This window comes from Acanthochromis polyacanthus, chromosome 19 (genome assembly GCF_021347895.1).
Source record: "Acanthochromis polyacanthus isolate Apoly-LR-REF ecotype Palm Island chromosome 19, KAUST_Apoly_ChrSc, whole genome shotgun sequence".
NCBI lineage: Eukaryota > Metazoa > Chordata > Actinopteri > Pomacentridae > Acanthochromis > Acanthochromis polyacanthus.
The window spans coordinates 28,066,706-28,093,980 of record NC_067131.1 but is presented as its reverse complement, the minus strand read 5'-3'; the positions used below and the strand labels follow the sequence as shown (position 1 = coordinate 28,093,980).

The following is a 27,275-nucleotide window of genomic DNA, read 5'->3' as shown; positions in this document are numbered from 1 at the left end:
CTCTTAAGTCCTAATTTTTCTGACCAAGTCGTCACTCCAATATGGACATCTCAAATGATGTCATTTTTTTTTGGGACACCTGCATATTGCAAACCAGCATCCAGATGTAGCTGATCTGAATGCTGAGTTGTTTAAAGTCCTTAAGACTTGATGTTCTATATTGTTGATAGTACAGTTTCATTACCACTGTTAATAGCAAAATCCATAAATTCAGACTCACATACAGACAATATGTTGTCTTTTCATATAAGACAGATTAAAAACTGCATCATTAAAGTCATCACTCAGTTCTGTGATTGTTTGAGCTGCTCTCGTTCTTCTGTTGTATTTCTGACAGAGCAGCCATCGGGGGCAGATGTGGACCAATAAAAGATGTGTCATTACAAACTGTACCCACAGATCACAACAAACCAACCACAACTGATATCAGACAACAACGGTCTCTAGTCAGTGATTCAAACAGCTGTTTTCCATCTATCTAAATGCCAACATGTGACCAGAAAGACAGTTGCAGTCAGTTTTAGCAGTGGTGCTTCAGACAATATTCAGATCTGTTCCCTTTTCTGACCCCACTCTGTAGGTCAGAGAAATAGAGTGAACTGTTGGCCATTCTACTCAGTGAATTCGTACACCTCAGAAGAGATACTTGAAGGTGAACTCTTAACTATAAATACACATGTACTCACTCCAGTTTGTGACATTGGTCTTGAAAGCCAATTTTTTTCCAATGTAGCACAAAGTCTGAATCCTTTTTGAAACGATTCTAATACTGAGTCATGTCATCGTTGCTTCAGTCTGATTCTCCATCAGCGTCACATCTTACTGAGCTAGTGGGAGGCTGACACAGACAAAGTAAAAAAATAAGTGCTCAACCTTTTATTCTCCCTCAAATGCAACAAGTTTACTGTTCGACTTTACCATTCAGCTGTATATTCATTAAAAAGAAGGCATTAAATCATCTGATAAATGCGGAGCTATGAGCTGCACAGACAGGATGTTGATATTCCAGCTGATGTATTCAATATGCTGCGTGCCACTGGTGGCCCTGCTGCAGCGTCCTTTCGCAACTGAGTGGATTTCATGAGTCATATAAGGCAACAGGCTGATAGCTGACAGACAAAAGTCATCAAACAGAAAATAAACAAGCGAAGCAAGATGTCTAGTGTAGGTTCAGCTGCACACACATGCCAATCATGACCTGTCCCTCAGTTTGATCCTCTGCTCTACTGAATATGACTCATTGCTGGTGTCCAAAGTCAGGAAAAAAAGCATACCGAGTCCACTGACTTAAATCTTCATGCCAAGCTTGGCTTTCTGTAAGAGAGAGAGACAGCATAGGTGTTTAGTGTATTATACCATCCATCATCTTACTAAAAGCACAACCACGCTGGGTGAATGAGAGTAGGGAACATTTATCAGTTCATTTGAGCATACATTTTCCCTGTTTATTTAGTGCTTATATTTAATGAAAAAGTTGGATAAAATGCCAGCCCTGTGTTAGAGACAGGGCAGAAATTAGCTGTGATTTATAACACTGGATTTGAGAAACAGCTACTAAAGAAACAGTTACTAGTATGCAGCAGGGTTACATTACAAAATCAGAGGGACGTTGGGACTCATCAGCTAAAAATGGATATAAAGTGCCCTACAGAGCCATGTACACGAAGACCACCGCTTCTACGGCTAAATAAAGCCCTGAAATAACATTTTAATCTTTTCCTACAATATGTTGATAAAATGAGGGTTGAACAAACAGAAATGAGAGCTCAGAGTGGACTTACGATGCCAGAGGCATGTTTGGGTTTAACACTGTAGGAAGCCTTCTCCTTGGCCTGCCGGAAACACTCCTCTGCTGCTTTTAACCTGTAGAACACACAGTACCAGTGCAGTTAATGTGAACACTGCAACCACACAGCAAATGTAACAGTCAAGGGTGATGTCATAGGGTAATCCATCTGGCAGCTCTTTCTGTTGAAGGAATTTCAAGTTGAGCTTATTTAAAGCAGAATGCTTTAAGTGTGATTCTGAACAACGATTGTTGCTCCTTCTACCCTCTGACAGCACTTTGTAATAATATCTTAGTATTTCTAGTCATGAAAGAATTTCTGCAATACCATTTATATGTGCAATATTGTTACGTGCACATCCAGAAGAATTTGGACAACATGAATATCAATAAATAGAAGAAATAATACTTTTATTTTTTTCCCCAATATTCTTAAACTGCTTTCACTATTTACTTTGCTGCTGGAACAATGTAAATTTCCCAACTGTGGGACTAATAAAGGCACATCATTTCGTATCGTATTGTGTCAGTGCTAAAAGGCTGTGTCAAAGCATAACAATAATAACAATAGAAAGTTGACTAGAATGAAAAACTGTACAAGGAGGAAAAGGTTCAAAAGCAACAGGAATGACTGCAGCCTTAAGAAGATTGTCAAAAAAGCTGATTCAAGAACTTGGGGAAGCACAGATGTATTCAAAACTTTGTAATATTTCTATTAATATTACGCCACTCCTGAACCTGAGACAAAACCAGAGGATTCTTACCCAAGGTAAGGAGAAAAAGAACTCAAAGTTCTTTGTGAGATGAATTTTGCATTTTATTTGGAAATCAAGGTGCTAGAGTCTGGAGGAGTAGAGAGGCTCAGAATCTAAGATGTTTGAAGTCTAGTGTGAAGTTTTCTCAGTCTGTGATGGTTTGGGGTGTCATATCATCCTTTGGTGTTCGTCTGCTGTATTTTATAAACTCAATCATCTACAGGAGATTTTAGAGAACTTCATGCTTCCATCTGCCGATAAGCTTTATGGAGATGCTGATTTCCTTTTCCAGCAGGACTGAACACCTACCCACACAGACAAAACTATGACCAAATGGTTTTCTGACTATAGTATTACTGGGCTTGATTATCCAACAATCACCTTACCTGAACTCCATAGAACTCATATGGGGTTTTGTCAAGAGAAAGATAAGAAAATACAGACAGGCTGAAGGCTGCTATCAAAGCAAGAGAGACTAAGAAACAAATTGGGATAAAAGAAAAACTAAAGCTGTAGAGCGTGGCGTGTCACTATACCTCTCCTTGAGAATGGCCTTGTTCTCTTTCTTCCACTGGTCCTTGAAGTCAGAGGAGAACTCATGCCAGATGGAGAACAATGTGTTGAGTGAAACCTCCTTCTCACCTCCCTTGGCCTTCACTGAGAAGAACACTGTGAGCTCCAGGAACCTGACGGAACAAAATGTCAGAATGATGTTAATTTTTAGCTGTGAGCAGAGGAAACATGTGACACAGAATGAGCCAGACTGAGGCTGGAAATCCGACTAAGATTTTACATGAAAACACACAAGGTTTTAAAGTAGGATGGATAGTTTAATACAAGGTTCAGTGTTTAAAGCTGTTAACCCTTCACAATAAAACAGTGTCAAAAAACTGTCAAATAAACATTTCCTCTCTAAACTGCATATCTATTTTTAACAGTGTTTTAAAGCCTTGTATGACTTAGTTTTATATTCTGACTCTCTTGCTTCTCATTTATTTTGTCACCTTTTGCCACATATATCTATCTGTGGTTAGGCTTTAGATTATTAACAGACTGTGAGAACCAATCATGACCCCAGTTTTTAACATTAATCACAGCTGTGACTGGAGGTTAAAAGACAAGCAGGAAATGGAACACATGAACAAAGCTGCAGGCTACATGAGATGAACAATCAGAAACTCTGTGGTTCCAGTCCTGTTGTTTTGGTTACCATATGGTTTAGTCATATCATACCTCCTAAGCACAAGGACCATGAGCCTGTTCATGTATAAATGTAAAGTACTGCCCTCTCCTCAGTGGCTGTTGTTTGGATGCAGAAATGAAACCGATAAAGGAAGTAGTTCTTACAGTTTGTGAGTGCTGCTGAGTTGAGTATCCAGAGTCTCCAGTTCACTTTTAGCTAAGAAAGAAGGAGAACAAGGCATCAAACAAGAGAGAGTATTCAAGTTTGCTGTCAGGACTTGGCAATCGTTCATTCTGGAAAGTTAATGATGATAAGAAGTGGTGTCTGTCGATGCTGTGTAGGTCACATTGTACGGGCTAATCGCTGTCGTAGACCAGCGTTACTCCACTCACCACTGTCTGTTGACACTCAACTCACCGACAACTGATTCAGACTGGGGATGCTTTTAAATTTAGTTTATCAAATACTAAATAATGTCCTCTTTTTGTTTTTAACTGCAGCCTGCCCTCTTTCCATTCCCCAAAAGTAAGCAAGTTCAACATCTCTGCTGTAGACAGTGAGGAGATGTCACACAGAGGTTAAACAATTTCCTGAATCTAGACAAACTCCATACAGATTTTTAAAATGGCGATCAGTGAGAAGCATGCTTTTGCCAGAAGGTAGCGTATTTTTAACTGCAGTATTGTAAATTCTATTGATCCATGAGCACAAAGGTAGACTTATCCAGCCCTCTAAAGAGATTTGTGGTTTTATCGGTTACCTTGTGCAAGGAAGTCCTCCATCTTGTCTTTGAAAGGCTGCAAGTTACCCTCATCTGACATCTTGCACACCTTTTCTACTTCTGATGTACACGCTGATCAAATAATGAAGAAAACAACAAAGTCAGGTTCAGATTCAAAGTTGCATGAAAGCAGAATACAAGTAGGAAAGGATGCTGTAGTGCTGTGTAAGTTTGGTGTGAACAAAGAAAAAGAAAATATAAGAATTGTTACATTTATAAAACATGCCATATCTGAAAAAAATGTTATACATATTGACACTACTGTTCTCCAAACACACTTTGTACTCTCCTCTATCAGACATTAATGTTAGTCTCATCTTTTGTGCAGAGTTCTCCTGGAGAGACGGCTTGTTGGAATTTTCATAAACTATATTTAACATGTCTCCTCTATATCTCCTTATCGACAGATGGTGTATGTGGGTGTGTGTATGTTGGTATGTTTGTGTGTGTGGGTCTGTATGTCTGTTCGTATGTCTACGTATGTGTGTGAATGTATATGTGATTGTGTATCTGTGTGTATATTTGTGGGGGGTGGGAGGTTTCGGGTTTTTTATAGTGTTTTTTATTGTGTTATTTTTGTTTTTATCCTCGGTGAGGCACTTTGTGTTGCTATACTGTATGAAAAGTGCCATATAAATAAAGTTGATTTGATTTGATGTATTTGACAATGACTTGTTAGCATTGACATGCTAAGCGAGATAAGTGGCGATTAAGCAGCGTAAGTAATCCTAAAAGTGTTGTTTTTCCAACAAGTGTTGTGAATGAAAGAATTGAAAGCTTGATAGAATAAAACACTTTGTGGACAATCATATGAAACTTCAAAATGTGGCATTTATATCAGCAGTGATTTTGTGAAACGACCACAGGAGGTGCAAAGATTGAAACTATTTACGATGTAAACTGTGTGTGAGTGTGTGTTTGTTTAGACACACTACCGGTCAAAAGTTTACATTTAGATTTAGGTCAGGGTTTAATATGAAGACTTCAGTTGAGGCAGATACAAGGCAAGGCTTAAGTTAAGGTTTAGGTTTAGGTTTAGGTTAGGTTAAGTGTGTGTTACCTCTGAGGTCCTTCCTGAGTCGAAGCAGGTCTTTTTGAAAATCTTCGAACTTCATCTGTGAGGCCTGAAACAGATCGTGAGGCTCAGGGAGAGGAAACACACACGTCTCCTTTCCAGCATCCTGGTGAATGAGAAACACACACATTCATGAATTAGTATAAAGCAGAAAGTAAATTAACTATTCATTTACAGTTTGGGAGGAGGCTTACTTCTTCAAAGTGCCTGAGGTAGTATGCAACGATGTAAGACAGGAGACTTTTCAGAGAGTCCTGCATGTGGCGAGAGAAAAAGTACGTTTACAGCCATACAGTGTTAAAGTGTCACCTAGAACTGAGAGGAAAGGTTTGGGTCACAGTGAGTTAATTCCACTTTGAAGATTTCTGTGCTGAAAAAGGGGTAAATAAAAACCCAGCAGCAAACACACACTAAAATAAGTCTTTCTATGTTAATCTACTGTTACTTTTTATGTCATCAAGTTTGAAAATAACAATAATAAAAATTGTGGCCTGAACAAAAGTTTATACACTGTCTGTGTGTTTTAAAATCCAAACATAATCTTCCATAGTATCTTCAAACTGTGTAAACCAGCTTAAGACATTAATGCAATACAACAGCATGTCTATTTGTTAGAACAGAGCGTACAAAGCAAACAGTAGCTCTGCTGTCATCTGTGGGAGTACATGTTGAATCATTATGTTATGACCACTGTTTCCCTTTAATTAACAAAATGCTTAGAATCTTTTAGTCTATTTTAGTAAAATGGGGGTTGGATGTCAACTGGATGAAACATTTTTGAGCATAATTCACAATCATAAAAAAGGATGCATTTTACAACTAAACTGAAGACGGTAAAATTGTGATTTTTTTTCGAGTTTTCTTTTTGTTCTTGGGATAAAAAAGTTAAATTTTTCAAGCAACAGCACATATTGTGGATGGAACCGTTGTTTTGCTCAGTAAGATGAGTTAAACTCCATGTCTTGGTATAGAAATCACTCTAACCTGGATATGTTCAGTTTGTATGTGGGAGTGCAGCATTCTGATGAACTGCCACTAAGCTATGAAACTGTACGCTGGCACATAAATATGTTGATTTAAAAATACTAAAATATCAGCAGCAGGGCTAAGACCCTGTCGTTCAGCAAATTAGTTTGTTTCTGCATCTTCCTGTTTACTCACACTGCTCTTGACATCTTTGAGTTTGGGTAGGATGTCGAGGGTGAAGCCATCAGCTTGGCCTCTGGTTCGATTTCCACCATTCATGAAGTTACCAAAGGCCAGAACCAGACCTAGGACTGTCTTCACCTTCTCACTGTCCTGCAACGCCTGCAGAAGAGATCAGAGCTGTTCTTTAAACAAATCCAAGACAGAGGATGAGAAAATCCCATCACAGAATGAGAGAGAAAAGACACAAATGGGAAATGGCAGCTGGTGCTTGCACAACTTCCTCCAAAATACCATAAAAATTTTCTTTCATCCTGATTGTCTGTACTACAAATTTATTATATTACTCTATTCTGTGGATAGAATAGAGGAGTTCAGACTGAACTTCACACTGACAATATTATTCCTCCACCGAATAGCCACACGTGTCATTTTCATAACAAGAATGTGTAAAAATGACCATAACTTTTACAATAAAACATGTTAACCACTGGATAAAATGAAATAGGCTGGGATTTTCTCTGTTCTAATATCTCTGTGATTGTTCACTGATTAAGGCAATAACCAAATCTCACCTTCAGGTGGTATTTATCAACCTGAAACAAGCCTGAAATTTGGAACATGAATACAACAATGTTCTTGCATGAGGCCCAACAATGCTTTCAAATTAGTCTAATTTCTCCTTTTGGGGGGATCTTTGTGTTGGCTCATTTGTTTTGCTTTAAAAGATCCAGATTTTGTCATGCTTTTTGTTTGGCTCACCTTGCATACCCTCTGCAGTGTGTCTAGTTTCTTCATGATGGATGACATGCACTCAGAGAAGCTAGACTGGAAGAGGATGCAGAAGACTCGGCCAGAGAAGTTTGGGATCAGCGAGAGTTGGTAGAGAAATCTGCAACACAGAAGACACAAGGAAAAAGATATCAGAATTAAAATGTAGGCTTTTTTAGATGAGCATCTCACCTTTAAGGAGGGCATTGTTGTTTTACTGGGTTGTGACTAAAAATATCTAAACCACCTTACTGGATTCATCTCTGCTATCCTAACAGACTATTCCCCAAACTTACAACCAGTTCAAGACCTTACCAGTGGCTCCCTACAGGAGATCTCTGGTTGGTTTATATTTATGAGACTCTACCCAGTACTTCATCTACTAGATGGCATCACTGTATTCTTGTACTGATCTGGTGTCTTGTGAGTTCATGTGGTTCTGGTGTTTACTAGTTGTGAAGTGGTGGAGGAAACACTCACTGTTCAGGTTTATCTAGAGGCTTGGCGTTCTCCTTGTCTTTAGAAGATTTTATGTGCTTTTCAATCTTGTCCAGCTCCTCCTGTTGGACCCTCTGTGGGAAATACACAAAAACACTGACTTACACTCGCTTTATCATTCATACAAACCAATGCAGCAGCAGAAAATATACACAACATACAGTTACTGGCAGAACACAATTTCAGTGGTTACAGAGCAATAAACTGATATAGAAGTAGTAGATGTATACCTGATACTCTCTTGAAAGCAGGATTCACATTAAGTGAGACTATTGTGGTAAAACAACAAGTTCTCCAACCTGAATGGCTGTAAACACCAAACAGGCACAACATTATGACCACCTACGTAATATTGTGTTGGCTCTCTTTATGTTGCTAAAACTCCTCTAACCCAATGGGGCATGGACTCAGGACCTCTGGGGATGTCTTGTGGCACCACTGAAATCTGTGGGTCCTGTGGGATGCAGGGTGGGACCTACCTAGATCAGGCTTATCCTGGACCGTCCCACAGACGCTCAATGAGATCTGGATCTGGGGAGTGTGGAACCTGGGTGAGCACCTGAGCTCTGTCGTGTTCCCTGAGAAACTCCTGAGCAGTTTTTGCGGTGTGTTGGGGTGCATTGTCCTGCTGACGGTGGCGAGTGGTATCAAGGACTGTTGTTGCTATGGGGGGTGGGGGGTTGGTTGACCTACAATGTCTGGGTGGGTGGTATATGAATGTCAGGACTCGATGTCATTCACTTCACCTGTCAGCGGTCATAATGTTATGGCTGATTGGTGCAGTTCCACATAGTGACCCTCTGAATCCTCACTTCCTGAATTACCGCCCTACTGTAGACAGGAAATAGAGCACTTATGTACAGTGTTCTACCTCTGTTTGGTTAGCTTCACGCATATAAACATCTTGATTAGGTTTGGAGGGAAGTTTGGAGTATATGTTAGAATAGAGGACATCTATGTAATGTGCAGTTATGGTAACAGAATATTGAAACAGTTTGAACAATTTCAAGCAGGACGCAAAAAGCCTTCTTCCGTAAAAAGTCAACTGTCCTGCCAATCCATCCATCCCCTCTAAACTCTGCCCAATATAGAATCTGTGACGCTACAACTACACAACCTCACTTCCACGTTTTTTCCTATCATAATGGCTACAAACACTAGAAGTCGATGTCACAATAAAATATAGCTATGTGTTGTAATAACCTGTAATAAGATGTTGTTTTCTTAATGATTGTAATCTCTAAAAGGAAGTAATCTGAGCTCAACAGACTTCCTGTTGAAACTATTACAAGAAGTCATGCAAAAACAGTAAATACAAGAAAAGCTGCCACCGAGCTAGATCTGGAATATGGTGGAACAAGCTCCCCCTAAACACTGTAAAACAAAGATCCAAGTACCCAATTATTTTACTGATAGTTTACAAAAACATAGACATGATGCAAAAGGTGGATTACCACCAACTAGGTAAAATAGAAATTTCTCCGCTGAGGCTGTAATGACCTGGGAACCCTACTTGCAGAACAAGATGAACTGACTGTTGACAGTGTGTGCTGCTTACATTTTCATACAGCGCCTGCAGGGTCTCCAAGTCGACTATGGTGTTGTCCAAGTTAAGGACGGCTGAAAGACAGAGAAAAAGAGGTCATGGGTCACAATTAACAATCTCTCCATTCACATATTCACAGAGGGTCTTTGCACTGTAGTGCTGGGTCCAGGAAAAAAGACTTAGGGGGAGACCAGAACACATGAATTAAAGGATAAACAGAAGAAACCCGAAGAAAAACAGGGAACAGGGGTGTGAAGGTTTCTTAGGTTTCCTCATTCTGAAACATGGTTAAATTTCAATAGGCGTTACATAGGAATAATTACTTTCCACCACAATCAAATGACCATACATCTATACAGTTGAAGATGTTTACCAGATGTTTGTTTTGGAAAAGCTTTACAAGGATGAAGCGTATCCTGTGTAGCATGCAGTTTTGGAAGAAAAAGAACCAAAGTTCCTAATTCAGAATTTACAACTCAACATTTTTTAATCCAGATGATTAGCAAAATTTCTGGGTTTGTCAAATCTATCTGTACAATTATCTCGTGATTTTAAGTAACAACAACAAACAAACCGAAGAACTCACCATTCTGGATATCTTTCATGTCCAGGTGCAGAGAGGACATGAGGATTCCTACCGCCTGAGAGCGCTTATTGTTCAGCAGCTTCACAACCTAAAGGCAACAAAATAAAACATCTGATATGAGGTGAGCATGTACTTTATAGTGTGCAACGGTTTAAATTATCCATACAGTTACACATCCTTGTCTGCTTGCCTTTTTGGACACTTCTTTTAGATTAAATATTAGAACAACATTGTGTTTAGGTAAACCATTGTTACATAGAAGATATTTACTTTGCTAGCCAAATCAAATCAAAATGTTTGCTGTGGAAAGTTCTGTAATTCTTATGAGTGATACAAGACCAAGCAGGACTTCTAAGATGGGATGGAACTAATGCTGAGGTAACTGTGAGGGACGGGTAGTAGTAGCAGTAAAAATCTCTGGATTTTGATGATATCATGACTGACTTTTCCTTTCTGAAAGAACTTACTGATGCCAGTTATGGATGTGAATGATTTCTTACCCTTTAAATATGCAGCCTCCAGGACTGTAATAGACACTTTAACATGCAAACCTGTTTGGCCTTGGACTTGGTTATGGTGTCAGACAGGGGCTGTTTCTTTTCCTTCACAGCTGTTTTGGAGAACAACTCCACAAACTCCTCAAAGTCCACATCCGGTTCTTCAATTGTCTCCCACACCAGCGAAGAAGACGCCTCCCTAAAAAGCACAAAACAGCACTGCAGTTAGTGCTATTTCATAAATTAAGTGATTTTGGGCCATACAACGTTTACTGTTGTTGCATGAAAACTGTCAAAAACAAATCAGTCATACATACTCTGGTGATGTGTTATTCTGTCACTATGAAGAACAAGTTAGTTTATTTTAGCCCAGTCCTGTACATACAAAGTCCTTCTAGCAGAAATAGCTACTAGAGCACCAAATGTGGCCCAAAAACATGAATTATTTCCTCCTATTTCAGTAACATTTGATAAACATTGATGAGCTGTTTTAGGAAATATTTGAGCTTTTTTGAGAGATGAGCTATTGCATTCCTCTTTTTGGTGATTTCATTGTTTGGAATAGCATCAACCATATATTTAAGGTCTGCACTTTAACACCAGCTCAGATCTACATCAGATCCCCGATCACTGCTTTATACATTTTCCCCTCCAATTAATTCAAAAAGAAAAATAATGCAACATGATTGTGCAATCATGGCTTCATTTTTACTTTTTAGTGTGGAGCTGGATCCTGGTCCAGTAGAGAGGCTTCATGGGTCTGGGCGGCTCCACCACGGCCTTCCTGGGGGGTTTCTCCTGAGTGAGACCGAGAGCAAACAGCCCCAGAGGAAGTGGAGGAGGCAGGGAGCCCAGAGTCCCTGGAAGAGCCGGAGGAACACAGATGGCTCCTGATGGAGGAGGGGGAGGAGGAGGAGGAGGCCCACAGCCTGGAGGTGGTGGTGGAGGAGGTGGACCTCCAAGTCCTGGTAATGGAGGGGGTGGTGGTGGGGCAAGGCCTCCAGGAAGAGGAGGAGGAGGAGGTGGAGGTGGAGCTAGACCTCCAGGAAGGGGAGGAGGAGGTGGTGGAGGTGGAGCTAGACCTCCAGGAAGGGGAGGAGGAGGAGGAGGTGGTGGTGGGGGCGGAGCTAGACCGCCCGGAAGTGGAGGTGGAGGAGGAGGAAGTGCTGAACCAGGTGGTGGTGGAGGAGGAGGTGGTGGTGGTGGAGGAGCTGGCACTGAGCCTCCAGGTAAAGGTGGAGGAGGAGGAGGTGCCGCCGCTTGTCTTGAATGAGGAGGTACAGCTCCTCCTGGAAGGCCGGGTGGAGGAGGAGGAGGAGGCTGCAGCCGACATGAACACAGGACGCCTTCCTGCCTGGCTGAGGGCTGCAGGAGGACGTTAACTCCACCCGGCTCACTACAAGGCACTTTGAACTTAAAGCTTTCATCCATGGGTGAGGTCTGCACCGACTTGGCCTCCAGGCAGCCCAGACCAGAAGCTGCCTCCGTTTGCAGGTGAGCATCACACACCACCTTCAGCAGGCCCTCCTCTCCTCCACACTCCCGGTCCGTGGTGACGGTGGCGGTCGTCATGCTGTCCTTGTCCAGCAGAGGAGGCTGTCGCTCCAGCTCAGCGATCTTCGTCCTGAGGTCCTCTATGGTTTGTTCCAGCTGCTGGATAACATTGACGTGTTTTTCCTTCAGTTTTGTTGCAGGAAGGACATATTCCTCCTGCAGAAAAACATGACAAGAATGAGGAAAAACACTTAAATCTCTTCAATCTGTTGTTTTTTACCGACTACATTCTGCATGTTTTCTAAGAAATAAATGATGGTACTGTGGTACCTGACAAAGTCTCCGAGGATGCATACTTAAGTTATAGAAACATATTGGATTAATATTTAGAAAACACAAATCTACTGCAGCTTGCTCCGGTGGAAATAGAAAGACTCTGAGAATACAATGTACAGGGTGTCAAAAACACATCACTGACATCATTTCATCACCTAATAGTTTGTTTAAAATTTGTTTGTGCAATCATTTTCATTTTTCTGCTTTCAGGAGTAGACATGTCGTTTACTGCAACAGAAAAGGCGTTCTGTGTTTTGAAGCACGCCCAAACTCAGTCAAATCTGAATGCGAGACGTGAATTTGTTAGAAAATTTCATAAACAAGCGCCAACAGGTAAACAGATCTGGACATGGAAATTACCAATTACATGGACAAATTACCATCACTCAGAATTTTTCATTTGAAATTTGAAGAATAAAATATTTTATGTCCAGAATAAATCCTATTAAGTATCATTTCTCCAGACCAGTCACTTTGATATGGACAACTTAAATATGTCAATTTCTTTGGGACACTCTGTGTATAATGTCTTGAGGGGAAAAATAAGAAGAATAAAGAATAAACAAAGAATAAAGTAGTAATTTAGATTTTCAAAAGCCCCAATGTGATGAGAATTACTCATCTTGGCATTATAAAGGTTAGAATTTTATGTAAAACTTGACAAAAGTTGGAAAAAAAACCTCTTGTCTTCTGGTCTTCTAGTCTTTTGATTTGGCTTAGACAAAATATGTTACACATTTTGCCCTGACTTCAGTTTCACAGGAGGCACTGCATACGTTTTTTTTTTTACAAAATTATAAATGGGTGATCAAATTTTGCTGCAAAAGTTTCCTCAGCAATGAATCACTGCTGTTTTACATAAATACCTGTGTTGCTCTGTGTTCATTAGTTTACATTCTACATAACGAGGACAGAGTGAATAAAGAAGGTTCACATCTTTAGGAGACGCTGTCCAATAAAGTATGCTCAGGTTGTTGTTACACAGCTCAAACCATGTAGCTATTTTTAAACAAAACCACTTAGCAGAAGTTCATAATGTGTCCTTCGATCAGCAGATGAATCCTCTCAGACACTACACAGGTCAGACTCCACAGGAAGAGCTGTCATGTATTTTTGGAGTGCACTGAGCAGGAATGAGACTGCTGGACTGGTACTATCAAGCTTTACATTCGTTAGGATTTTTCACACTTTACTAAAACTAAATAGTTTTATCTGTATATATCGCAGGGCTGGACAACTATTTTTACAACACTGTGAATCAAACATGATGTCTTTTGTGTCATAATTTGTTTCCAAACCGATATTTGGCTCAGAAATAATTCCCGCCTCTGCTTCTAACTAATGTAGAGAAAATGAAGAGAACTGACCTCTTGGTTCTCCTTCTGTTGTTGCCTCAAACCCGTGATGCCGACATGATGCTCTGGACAAACTAAGAGGAACACCACAACAAAGAAACATTTGTTAAGATAAGATGAGATGAGATGAGATGAGATGAGATGAGATAAGATAATCCTTTATTACTCCCTGTGTCCGGGGAAATTTCCCATGTTACAGCAGCACAATAAACAACAATAAACAATGATATAATTATAAGCATAATAATATTCACAGTAAGTTAAGTAAGTGAATTAGAAAACTCATGTAATTCCTACAGAGGCTGCACCGTCTGAAACCATCAGGGGCATTCTGCATCTCTGATGTCTCTGAAACTTTATCATAACCTCTGGATGTTTAAAATGTTATCTGTGACATCTTAGATTGACATACCAATACTTTCTGCCCACTGATCCACTTTCAGCATGTTTTTGTTTTGAACAATAACACCTACTTTGCTCCTCCTCCTTTGTTGGTTTGTGTGCACTATGTGTTATTGCTTGCTGTTTGTCTTTCTTTTTTGTATGTCTTTGTGGTATTATGTTATTTGTAGTTGTTTTATTTTTAACCTGCTAATGAGCCGTGTGGCTATAATCTCTTGTATTTACATGTAAATGTTCATTAATAAGAACTGTCCCATTTTAAAAGTAAATAAAACAAAACATAATAATATCTCAGGAACCATTAAAGATAAAAGCTGGAAATGTTTACAGTATTTTCTCATCCTGTCATTGATTCATGAACTGCAAAAGTGCACAAATAGAAACTTCCAAGTAGAATAGAGTTCCAGTTTCAAAATGGTTCTTCAATAGAACTAAGAAAACACTATTTTTGGATGCATTTAACATATAGCATTGCTTTCAGTCACTTTGGATATCACACATTCAGCTCAGTGCATTGTTCCGCTACTTACTGGAAGAATGCTTGAAGGTAAACTCGTAGGCAGTTTCTATAAATATACACATACACACATACACACATACACTAGTCCAGCTTGTGACATTGATCTTCCAGGACAGATTTATTCCTGACTGAACATAAAGCAAGATAATCTATTTTGATCTCATCAAACGGTCCCGCTATCCCACCAGATCTATGTATTTGGTCATGATATCATCCTAATGACCTAATGTGGTGATAATTACACAAAACGATGTGACATGTCTCCTACAAACAACCTACAAAGTGTGCTCAAAATGTGAAAATACACCCTCAACCCCCAAAAAATCCTTAGTTATATGTGGAAAACCATTTTTAAAACTTCCCAACTCTGTTCTAATGGGCCATAGATAGACCATAGACCAATAGACCGTCCAGCATTGTGTTTGTTTTGTGCTGCAGCTTGTCATACCTGCCTGATCATCATTAAAGTTTAACAAACAATGCATTCTTTTTATTCTTGTGACCAAATATTTCATATTAAAAATATTGTATACTATTTGTTTTGTAATATTTCGACATGCAACCACGTATTGTTCAGGTAAATATCTCTAGCTGACTTTTCATTATTTGTTAATGTGCGCAACAGATGGATGAGAAATAACAGTGAAAAGTTTCAGGCTTTTATCTTTAATAGTTCTTGAGATATTGCTGTTCCAGCTAGCTTAAAATTTTAATGTGTGAAAGAGTGTGCTGAAAGTGGGTCAAGACACATTTAAAAAATCTGAGAAAGTATGATATCTAAAATTTCACAGATATAATTTTTTTTGCTGTCAAATTTAATGATCAAGCAATAGTTTAAAAAAATCTGTTGGTTTGAAATGTAATGACCAACAGGTGATTCTGAACCTGTAAAAGCATGAATTAAAAAATGCAAAAGCTGATCAAACATACAGCAAAAAACTAGAACAAATATACAGACATACAGCAACATCAGCACCATTAATTTTAGGGGATGATTAACAAACAGCGTTTTTTTCCTACTGTGAGTTTAAGTTATGAGCAGAAATATGCATCACTGGAAACTGAATTTGAATCATTTGTATTTCAACTGAATTTGAAATCAGTTTGAATAATTATAAGAAATTGAATTTGTACCTCATAGTTTAATTTATTACACTGAAACTGCAAATCAGTACAAATCAGGAGGAGAGCAATTCAGTTCAATTTTATTTACACCCCCTGTCAAAAGTTTTAGGACATTTTCTCATTCAAATAAATGAGAACCTGTCCTAAAACTTTTGACAGGGGGTGTATATAGCACCAGTTACAGTTCAAATTGGCTCAAGACGCTTTACAGAACCAACATGTCTGAAAAGAGCAGCATATTCTGCTTGTTTCCAGATATGTAGAGGCAGTAACACCAAAGCCAAACTCCAAATCCATCACATTGTTTGCTGTTTTAAAAAACAACAACTGAAACCTGGACAGCATGGCATAGCTGGTATTAACCAAATATTATACCAGTATTCATAGATATCTAACATGTCTAAATGTTACCTGTCTCTGTGGGTTTGGGCACAGTCCTGGTGTCGCTGCCTGGCCTTGCTGGAGGCCACGGGCCCTTCATCTGACCGGGAAGTTTCCCTTCAAGTGGTTCCAGGGAGTGTGGTGGCTGGTTGACAGCTGCCCATGTGTACAGCTGGTCATGCTGGAGAAGCAACACCCTATTAGAACGGTTTCCTTGTCATCACAGAAGCACTGACTTTCATTCCAGTTACTGTAAATACGTTCCCATTTGCAGAAATTGTACATTTTTCAGAGCTGTGTGATTTAGGTCTTTTAAGCTAAATCTAAATCCTACTTCAAGTCTCTGAGGTGCAACTTCCAAGTCAAGAAGCAAGTTTGTCCTGCTTGACAACCGTCAGCCTGCTTTTGTTAAAACTCCATACAAGAACTCTCAGTGTCGTCTTTTATTATGGTTGAAGATTTTATAAATGCGCTCAGACATTCACTTCTATCTCACCTGCATCTGGCTCAAAGTGCAGCACAGAGAAGCTTCCACAGTCTATGGACTCTTCACTGGCATCGAGCACAGCGGCCACATCTCACATTTCACCCCGTATTTCACCTCCACACCGCTCACATCTGCTGACCAATCACTGCTCTCCAACTCACACACCAACTTTAAAACATAAAGTGCTCGAGAAAGATCGCACTTCACCCTTTCTGATATTCTCATAAGCTCCTGCACCAAGTTAATCTGGGCCTCTTTGCTAACGTCTGGAGAGGTATGAAGTCTTAATGCTGACCAAACAAAGGACAGAACTGCTGGGTGTCCCTGTGGTGAACAGACACAGATGCAGATCTATCTACAAATAACTGAGGGTTGATTTGAGCATTAAAGGTGACACTGTGAAACTGGACGGAAAAAGACTACATATCCGTAAAGTCATTGCAGAACAAACACCGATCAGTCACAACATTATGACCACCTGTCTAACACTGTGTTGGTCCCCTTAATGCTGCTAAAACTCCTCTGACCCAGTGGGGCATGGACTCAGGACCTCTGGAGATATCCTGTGGCACCAGTGAAATCTGTGGGTCCTGTGGGTTTCAGGGTGGGATCTACCTAGATCAGGCTTATCCTGGACCATCCCACACATTCTCAAAAAGATCTGGATCTGGGGACTGTAGAACCCAGGAGAACACTTCAGCTTTGTCATGTTCCCTGGGCCACTCCTGAGCAGTTGTTGTGGTGTGTTGGGGTGTATTGTCCTGCTGAGGGTGGAAGCTGGCATCAAGGTTACTGTGGGTGGTCGGGGGTTGCTTGACTTGCAATGTTTAGGTGTCTGGTACATGTCAAACACCCACATGAATGTCACAATTCACGGTTTCCCAGCAGAACGTTACATATAACAAGATAATCGATGTTGTTCATTCACCTGTCAGTGGTCATAATGCCGTGGCTGATTGATGCAAGTCAGTATAGATCACAACAAACATGATAGTAAATGCTGGCCTGTGAAGTGCAGCTACATACATCAAACTTGGCTGATGCGGTGGAGGTGATGTGGGCAGTGCTGCCTCCCAGCTGCTCTCTGAAGCAGTCTGTGAACGGCAGCAACAAACCCATGGCCAAGATCCTGGAGCAGAGCCTCTCAGCTTCCTCCGGCTCCTCCTGCTGCTGCTGCAGGAAAAGCTTCTCCAGAAGAGTGCGGCCTGTACATCCAGAAACCAACGAGAGAGACAGAATCTGAGTGACTTCTACATGTAAGGATTTGTGAAGTGTTTCATGAATAGTTAAGTCTACTGTATAGGCATCAGTATATCTCAGGGACTTTTGAAGTCTATTTGATATATATCTTGCATATATTTTTATTAAAAGTAAAAAAAAAATAATGATTTTTATGTTCATTATGATCATGTCTTTACAAATTCCATCACTATTTATTATGGAAGCAATCTTTTTTTTTTTAGTAAAAAATGACTGGATATCACTAAAATATCAACTAAACAACAATCCAAATTTCATATCAACCACCTTCTAATTAGCTAAACGATAATAAAATGAGCTTATTCAAAAATTGTTTTGATTGTGCTCTTTTTATTAGGTTGAGATAATCATGACAGATATTTCTTTTTTGGTAATATGTCAAATTTTATAAGGAAAATAACAAATTGTGTCTGTGTGCAAGAAATCACTTTAAAGTAAGTCACCCGTTACAAAAACACCTCTGCAGGAAGTGTGTTAATTCCAGATCACATGACCTGCTCGACATGATGTAATTTCCTCCTGAAGAAAAGACTGGAAGACTCCAAGGCTTTCTGAGTTATTTAATATAAAATAGTGTGTGAGTCAAGTGTGGATTTATGGCATGTCAACAGGTTTACTACAATATCTTTAGAAATAACTTTCTATTTCAATTTTACTCAACTGTATAAACAATATTTAGAAGGATATTTCTGTGAAAATGCCATGTGGTGTTTGGTTATAGGCGGCCATGTTGGTTTTAGGCCTGAAAACAGCAAAAATGTCAACTATGATACAAAAAGTCCTGCAATTATATATTGACCCATATCATAAAACAATTTGCTGAAATCCTAGATACAATGGATGTATATTCATAGCTTTAATGTGAAGTAAATGTTTTTTCCTGTTGGAATGAAGCTTTCATTTCAGATATATTAGGATCAGATGTTGGAGAGCTCATGGTTTACTTGAAGAGCCATCCATACCAGTTTTACCAGTTTTACTACACAACACACACTGAGACCCTGACTAGATATTACAACTACAACAGAAACAGCTAGAACCAAGAACATGTCCACCAAAGCCAGAACAAACTGGCATGTGAAGATTAGAAGTTGCTGACTAAAGGGCAGGAAAGGAAAGAGCTCCAAGAGAAAGGAAAGAGCATCAGAGAGTAGCAATCAGAACAGATGAAGAGACTTCAGAAGGAGCTCAGTGAAAGAGAAGAGGGTTCAGATTAAACTCAGCCAGAATGAAAACAGCCAGGAAGCAGGTCTTAGAAGTGAACGGCATTTGTGAGAGGAGAGCACAGCTGTAGGGAAAAATAAAGAGCTGGAGGAGAAGCTGCTGCTGCTCAGAGGAAATATTTAGAACCAGAAAGCGGAGAGGAAAAAGGAGATGAGTGTCTGGTTTGCTGTGTCTTAGCTTGTGTCTTCCAACAACTTCTGACATTTTGATGTGTAAAACTGTCTGACATCACATTTAAGGTATACTGTACTAAACTGTCTTATAAATTATCGAATAAATGAAGCTCCACATTTACGAACTACATTGAAGCCAGCAGGAGGTAGGTGGGGTGGATGTGATGGGGAATTTAGCAGTTGATCAACGTCTTCTAAATTTCCCCAAATTAAGTGAACGCCTTAAAAAGTTGTACAGCTTGTTGTGCCACTACAAAGGGACAGACCAAAACAATCTACATTCAGTATTAGTCTATCTGCCACTTGCAAAACTGACACTTTAATAGAAAACATAATCTTGCCCCAGTTATGTTCTCTTCCAAATGCATTTGCTGGTGAAGTTTTGCTTATTGAACTGAAGATTGACCCATCTGTAATTTTAGAGACAAATGTCCAAATAAAGAAAAGACACTACGGTGAATTTCAAGGACCATAATGTGGCACATGAGCAAAGATCAGTGAAAAAGAAACAAATATGCTTTACAATGAATTGCTTTTCATTTAACCTAAATGTTCCCGAGTCAAAAATAGAAGAACACAGAATAATTTGAATTTTTTGCTTGCTTGCTTCCCCTGAGGGAAAAAAAATACACTATTGTTCAAAAGTTTGGGGACATCCAGACAACTTCATGTTTTCCATGTAAACTCACACTTTTATCCATGTGCTAACATAACTGCACAAGGGTTTTCTAATCATCAATGAGCCTTTCAACACCATTAGCTAACACAATGTAGCATTAGAACACAGGAAATGTTCCTCTGTACTCCTATGGAGATATTCCATTAAAAATCAGCCATTTCCAGCTAGAATAGTCATTTATCACATTAACAGTGTCTAGGCTGTATTTGTGATTCATTTAATGTTATCTTCATTGAAAAAAGCTGCTTCTACTGTGCAAAAATAAGGACATTTCTAAACTTTTGCACAGTCGTGTTTGTTAAAATGGAAATGATATTCAAAGATTTCTTCACTGACAGCTGCTCTCTACTCACCTGTGAAGACATCCTGAAAGCCACAGGTAGAGACCTGTCCACAGGAGGATCTTCTGGTAGCACAGATGGGCTGGCTGCCTCCTCCTCTGTAGCCCACCAGATATTCTCCTGAACCTCCAGTGCTCCCTCCATCCTCCTCTCTGCTCCTTAGCCTCCTCTCAAGCTCCTCAGTCCAATCAGCTGAGCGGCTCAGACTTCCAGCGAGGCTGTGAGAGCGCTTTCTGTGGACCCGGTGACCTTCAGCCATCATCCTGCCAACATTTGTATTCCTGGTTAGCTTTACTTTGAAAGTGGATCTCTCACACAGTTTTCAAAGGATGCTGCAGCCAATTATTTCTGCATAGCCATAATATATGGTATGAAGATGAACTTTAAAATGCCTAAAACTTTCCAGCTAGATATACCATTCGAACAATTCATATGCGTTTACTGCAGTTGATGCTATTGCTTATCAGTACAACTAAAAGGGGACATTATTGTGTGGTAACTGCTTCAGCACTAAAGGAATTTCACCAACAACAAAGTCAGGCATTTTGGTCATCATGGTGAGGAGGAACTATCTGAGGTAAGTTTTGTCCCTGACTTTTATGCTAAATGAAGAGTACTGTAAACAAATTTCTGTCTGGAAGACATCTCAAAAGTCTATCAGCTAATGATGTAGCATTATTTTTTTGTGTTTGGGTGATGAGTAGGGCCTGACTGACTTATCAGCCAGCCGATTAAATCAGCCGATTACAGCCCTTTTCAAAATAATCATCATCAGCCACAGATTTGTGGATGAAATGCTGATATATTCTTAATTTGGCATAAAACAGTAAATGCTGTTAAGTGTCAGAATCGCGCAGAATGATGTCCTTGTGCTGTTTGTCCAACACATGGAGCTCTGACTCTATTCAATCATCAATCGTCACCGCTGTCTTCTTAGTAACGTACAGGAGTAAGTTACAGTCAGGCAACATTACAGGAGTGGGCTGAGGCAACAGGTACGTTTATAACGACGTTAACAATGACTCAACATGTCTCATTTTAACTTAACTCTCTTAACCACGTAATGAGGAGTGAGGCGAGCTTCGTTGTCTTCGTTGCATCGGTCATGCTTTTCATTTACATTGCTAAAATTGTGCTAACCTAACTTTTTTTTATTATTCTTATTATTCTTATTATTCTTTATTTTACCACGTAAGATCAGTTGAGAACAATTTCTCATTTACAATGCTGACCTGGCAAGAGGCCCCAGCAGGAAGAAAGATAACAAATAAACAAGTACATATATAAAAATTACACACGTGTTTAAAGAGAGATTAAAAACACCCTAAATTAATGATAGAACTTCAACTTAAGTTTCTCTCTGTCTGTTTATGTTAGCAACAACATCACTGTAGTTATGCTAACCGAGCATAGCATTAGCTAACAGCTTAAAAGTCAATAAGTAACTGCAGAAACAACGCAAGTGTACAAAATATTTGAGAGTACGGTTGGTACAGAATGACCGTTCATCACTCCGTTAGCTGCGTTTTGAGGCTCATTTAAGGAGGAGCGATGTGAATGAAGAGGGGAGGAGGTTTATTCGGTTCAAATTACTAACATTACTGTCTGTCTTCAGCAACTGTCTTAGTTTTACTTTGTCAGAAAATACTATAATGTGACCCAGGCTGGAACAGCAACTCACTGAGTGTTGTTAAGAGGAACATTATTGTCTATTTGTGACCAATATATATTTAAAATGGAACTCTGTCAAAGATGACATGTTTTACATCTGAGAAAGGCATCTCTGGTTTTTATTTTGGTTCATATGAGTCCTGACTTCATGACACAGAAAATAATGGAGTAAATAAAAAGTGAGTTAATGTTAAAGGACATCAGAAGGCTGCAGACATTGCACAGAGCCCAAAAATATAAAAGCAACACTTTTGTTTTTGCTCTCATTTTTTATGAGATGAACTGAAAGACCTAAAAATTTTCCACATACACAATATCACCATTTCTCTCAAATATTGTTCACAAATCTGTCTAAATCTGTGACAGTGAGCACTTCTCCTTTGCTGAGATAATCCATCCCACCTCACAGGTGTGCCATATCAAGATGCTGATTAGACACCATGATTAGTGCACAGGTGTGCCTTAGACGGCCCATTTCCCTCTAAATTCTTCCAACACCAGAGTGCTTCCATTAGCAGAATTGCCTGTTACTCTGGATTTTGTTTTCGGCACAACAGTGAAACAAATCCAGGTGATCAGCAGTTTTAGATACCAAACAATCATGCCATGCTCAAAGTCATTCTGATGTTTGATGTCAACATTACCTGAAGATCCTGAAGTATCTCTGCAGGGGTTTAAATGGTGCACTGCTGCCACATAATTGCCTGATTGCACAAGTTGCAGCTGTGTAGGTGTTCCTAATAAAATGCTCAGTGAGTGTATCTGTAGTTGAGTCAATTCTCATTTTAGAACACACTGAATGTGTGTTTCTACCAACAACAGTAAGCACAATGACAGCTGGACTTTATGATTTTCCCTTCATTTAGTTGAGGGTAAATCTGAAAGTGAATACACCTAAAAATGCTGCATATGTTCCCTTACTGCACATTATAATTGTGTACATACAAGTCAAGTAGGTACAGTCTGTCAATATTAAAGCAAAGTTCAAGAAAATGGATCTGTAGTTGAGACGTGTGTTTAGAAGAAACAGTTTGGTTAATAATAAATTTAGTGATGACCTTCATTTTCTCTGCCAATTGAGTGTGATCAATCTGTGAGATTGTCTACATTGTTTTCTTCTATCAGATTACAGCAACAGTGCTGTGTAACAAGATCTCAGCAATCAACTTGGGAAATACATTATATGACAGATTATTATCAATAGAAATTATGCACTAAACTATGGAAATAAGTTGTAAAAATCGAAGGCTATACTTTGGAATTTAAACTAAGTACTGGCAGTTTATCTATCTTTAGTCATGCCAAAGGCAAAATAATAGAAAAGAATAAACAGTGATAATGATATTTGGCATGCAGCAGCACCACAGGTACCTGTGGAAGTGATGGTGGACTCTGCGGGGGGACAGGGGGCTGTGGGAGGGTGACAGGGCTGGGGAGTGTCCTGGGGAACTGAGCTGTCTGGTGGTGGTCTTGATGTAGGATGGGAAGATGCGAGGGTAGGGTTTCACCACAGGGCTAGACGAGGTGGAAGAGTGGGTGGACCTGAGGAGTCGCTTGGCTAATGTGGGGCTCTCCTGGGGAGGCAGCGAGGTAGAGCAGACGCTGCTCCTCCTGCACTGCTCATCGACAGGGGAGGAACTGGTGCCTGCAGCGGTGGACTGGTTGGGTTCAGAACCAGCGCTCAGACAGTCCTCTAGGGACTCGGCACTGGACCCTGAGCCTAAGGGACCCTCACCTTCTTCAAACACAGTCCCTGAGCTCAGCCCCTCTGTGGGTTCAGGACTTTTGTCAGCGATGTCTGCCAGTGGAGGACTGAGATCAGCTTCCACCTCAGACTTCCTCTCCTCCTGCTGGGTTTCACCTCCTGCTTCCTCCTCCTCCTCCCCTGGGGTTTTCCCAGTGCTGTCAAATGTGAACTCTGGGAAGCTGTTGCTACTGGTTGCCATGGTGACTGTCCCCCCTGCGGTAGCCATGGAGATGTCTGTGAGAGGGGGCTGCTGCAGCAAGGAATGCTGGTCTTTTGTGCCTGTGGCAACACAAAGAGGGACTTCTCTCCCCCTCTGCCCCTTCCCATTTGCCTCCAGATGCTCCACCTCCTCCTTCTCCTCCGTCCGCTGTTGTACCTCTGTTTGAAAGGGGAGGTGCAGCGTTGGAGGTGGGGCTGTGTGCTTGACAGATCCAGACAGAATTCCCGTCTCCAGATATGACAGAGCATCAGAGCCCAGCTCTAGTTCTGGGGTCAGGTCAAGCACCTCAGGAGGAGTTAATTTAATGACACCATTGCTCTGTTTGCTCCTCCCCTCTGCTGCTCCCAGGCTCAGATCCTTTCCTCCAAACCCTTCTGTCATTGAGTGAAGCCCGTCATGTTGCTGCTGGTGCTGGAGCCTGATAGCCAGCTGGATGTCTGCGAGTAAATCCTCGTGCTCAGCTGCTGAGTGGAAGCTGTAGATGTCTGTGTCTGAGCCTGAGCTCCCTGCCTTCTGTCCTCCATCCTCTGTGGGAGATATTGGTGCTGTTGAGGTTTTCCTCTGCATCTCCTGCTTCTGCCCTCCTCCTCCTTCATTTCTGATATTTTTCTCTTGCTCCACTTTCTTTCTTTTCTCGGGGAAAGCAGCCTCATTGTCCGACTGTCCCAGCTCATCCGCAGACAGATCAGGTGTTTTTGTGCTGTCCAGTTCGTCATGTTGAGATGCTAAAACATCCTCTTTGGAGCCAGTCACTGATGAACATCCTTTCCCTTTAAGGTTGCTCTTTCTCTTACGGATAGAGAAAACAGAAGACTTGGAATCGGATTTGTTTTTCTTCTTGCCTGGTCCTGTGCCATGCATCCCACCTCCTCCTCCTCCTCCACCGCTGCCTGCTCCTTTACCTCCATGCTTACCGTGGAGTTTCTTTCCTCCTTTTTTTGTCACGTCCCCTCCTCCCTCTCTCCATCCTTCGTCCAGCGAAGGGTAGCTTCCATTACCCGATGCTGCTGCAGCTCTCTTTTGCTTTGCCTCCTGGTTGCCCATGTTAATGGAGACAGTGATGGCTGCCTGCCTCTCCTCTCAGGTCATGCCTGGGAAAGGCTCCTCTTGTCTGGAGGAGTTTTTAGATGCCTGTGCGTCGTGAGAGTAGAGCCGTCGTGGACTAATCTCTGAATACAAATCCGGTGTAGCAGGAGGAGTAGCTGTTGCTGCTACTGATGGTGTTTTTAGCTCTGTTGTATGATGATCTTCCTCATATTCCGGTGACTAAGGCTGGCGTGGCAGTGATGTTGACGCTGATGCAGGAGAGACACACAGCTCCCTCTTCCTCCTCCCCTTTCTCTCTCTGTTTTACCCTCCCCCTCCTCCTCCTCCTCTCCATCTGCTGAAAGGAGTGACGCAGGCTCTGTAGCTCAGTGGAGCTCTGACTGGGAGGCAGACTGGGAGAGATGGAGAGCAACTGGGATGAGGACACAAAGCCTGCAGGACCTGAGAGGAATGAAGATGCTGCTGGCAGCCGACCCTGTGGAGCTGCTGGGGGGGTGGGGTGGACATGAAGGTGCTCACCCTCCTCTTGGCTTCTGTCATTTGGCTTGTCACTGCAGCTAATTACAGAGTTCCTCACTACATTTCCCATGATTATCAGATCCCTGCCTGCCTACAGTACCCATAGTGCAAAGTGTGAGTGAGACCCCAATAAAGGGACCTCTCATGTAGCTCTGTGTTGCTGGAAATTTGCTCTTGAATCCAAAACAATCCTTATTTTCTGTTTAACAATAACACATATGAATGACGATAATTGACTTTTTTTTCCTGAGCATTAAAATTTTTGTCCTCCTATTTAAAGAAAGGCATTATATTCCAGTTTCCCATCACATGACAGGGTGCAGTCCATTCTCACTTCCTAGTGTTTTCTACCAATTTCTCCTTTAGCCATTTTAGTGAGTGAACAGAACTGACAGTTGTTTGTCTTAATTCACTTGATTAGTACCTCACCCACCAAACCCTGCTGCCCTCTAGTGGTTATGTGCCAGCTTTAAAATAGTTTTTCTTATTTTACTACTTGTTTTTGAAGCCTTGAATGGTCAGACTCCTGCCTATATCTGCTAACTTCCTATGAGCCTAATCACTGCCTGCCATCTGACACAACTTCTACATTAAAACATTAAACCCTCACAGTCTGATTGTTCATCTTATAAGATTTACAAAAGTATAATTAAGATTTAATTCAATAATTCAATAATAAAATGAGATTATTGAAAAATAGTTTTGATTGTGTTCTTTTTAAGCTCAGATAATCATGACAGAGATTTTTTTGGCAATATATCAATTTTTTTATGGAAAATAACAAGTTGTATCTGTGTCTGAGAAATTATTTTCAGCTAAGTCACCCGTTACAAAAACACCTCTCAAGGAAGTGTGTTAATTCCAGATCACATGACCTGCTCCACATGATGTCATTTCCTCCTGAAGAAAAGACTGGAAGACTCCAAGGCTTTCTGAGTTATTTAATATAAAATAGTGTGTGAGTCCAGTGTGGATTTATGGCATGTCAACAGGTTTACTACAATATCTTTATAAATAACTTCCAATTTCAATTTTACTCAACTGTATAAATAATATTTAGAAGAATCTTTCTGTAAAAATGTCATGTGGTGTTTGGTTATAGGCGGCCATGTTGGTTTTAGGCCTGAAAACAGCAAAAATGTCAACTATGATACAAAAAGTCCTGCAATTATGTATTGACTCTGCTGCTCTTTGCCTCTAAACATTAAAAATCAACAGTGTGGGGAAATTATTTTCCTACATTTCATATTTTGAGCTACTGAGTGAAAAATGTAAATTTAATTTAGTCACTGTTGATAAACAAACATTTAATATGCAAAATATATGCACAAAAGGACAGTTGACATCGGACCTCTCCTGGAGCTAAGGTGTAATATCTTTCATGATCTCCATGTGCACAACAGGATCCACTTTGAAAAGCAAAGTGTAGTTATCACTCAGTGACTAACATCCCTGCAGTTTGACTGTGAAGCCACTTGTTGGTACTGTTGCCCCATTTTTACAGCGACACAAAACAAATCATGCCAAAACCTTTGCTTCTTTGACATAAACCATGGATTATATAATAAACGTCACGCATTCAATTTTATTGCTGTTTTGCTTTTTAACAGAAGTGCAAATGCCAGATTTGTAAAAACACTGATCTGCACATATTACAAAACACTCAAGTG

General features: G+C 40.4%; 1 protein-coding gene across 1 annotated transcript; it reads right to left on the bottom strand.

The window, feature by feature from the left end:
* Window positions 1-861: 861 nt before the first annotated feature.
* On the bottom strand, window positions 862-25,385 carry fmn2b (formin 2b). Its single transcript, XM_051939804.1, has 19 exons — window positions 23,444-25,385; window positions 20,414-20,664; window positions 17,751-17,929; window positions 16,268-16,418; window positions 13,822-13,883; window positions 11,337-12,334; window positions 10,679-10,823; window positions 10,128-10,215; window positions 9,554-9,615; window positions 7,978-8,069; window positions 7,489-7,618; window positions 6,742-6,888; window positions 5,775-5,834; window positions 5,566-5,686; window positions 4,485-4,577; window positions 3,889-3,940; window positions 3,078-3,227; window positions 1,782-1,863; window positions 862-1,314 (listed from the first exon to the last, which is right to left on the bottom strand). The coding sequence occupies exons 1-19, from the start codon at window positions 25,081-25,083 to the stop codon at window positions 1,288-1,290; spliced, it is 4,530 nt and encodes a 1,509-aa protein (XP_051795764.1). The 5' UTR covers window positions 25,084-25,385; the 3' UTR covers window positions 862-1,287.
* Between the last annotated feature and the right edge of the window lie 1,890 nt (window positions 25,386-27,275).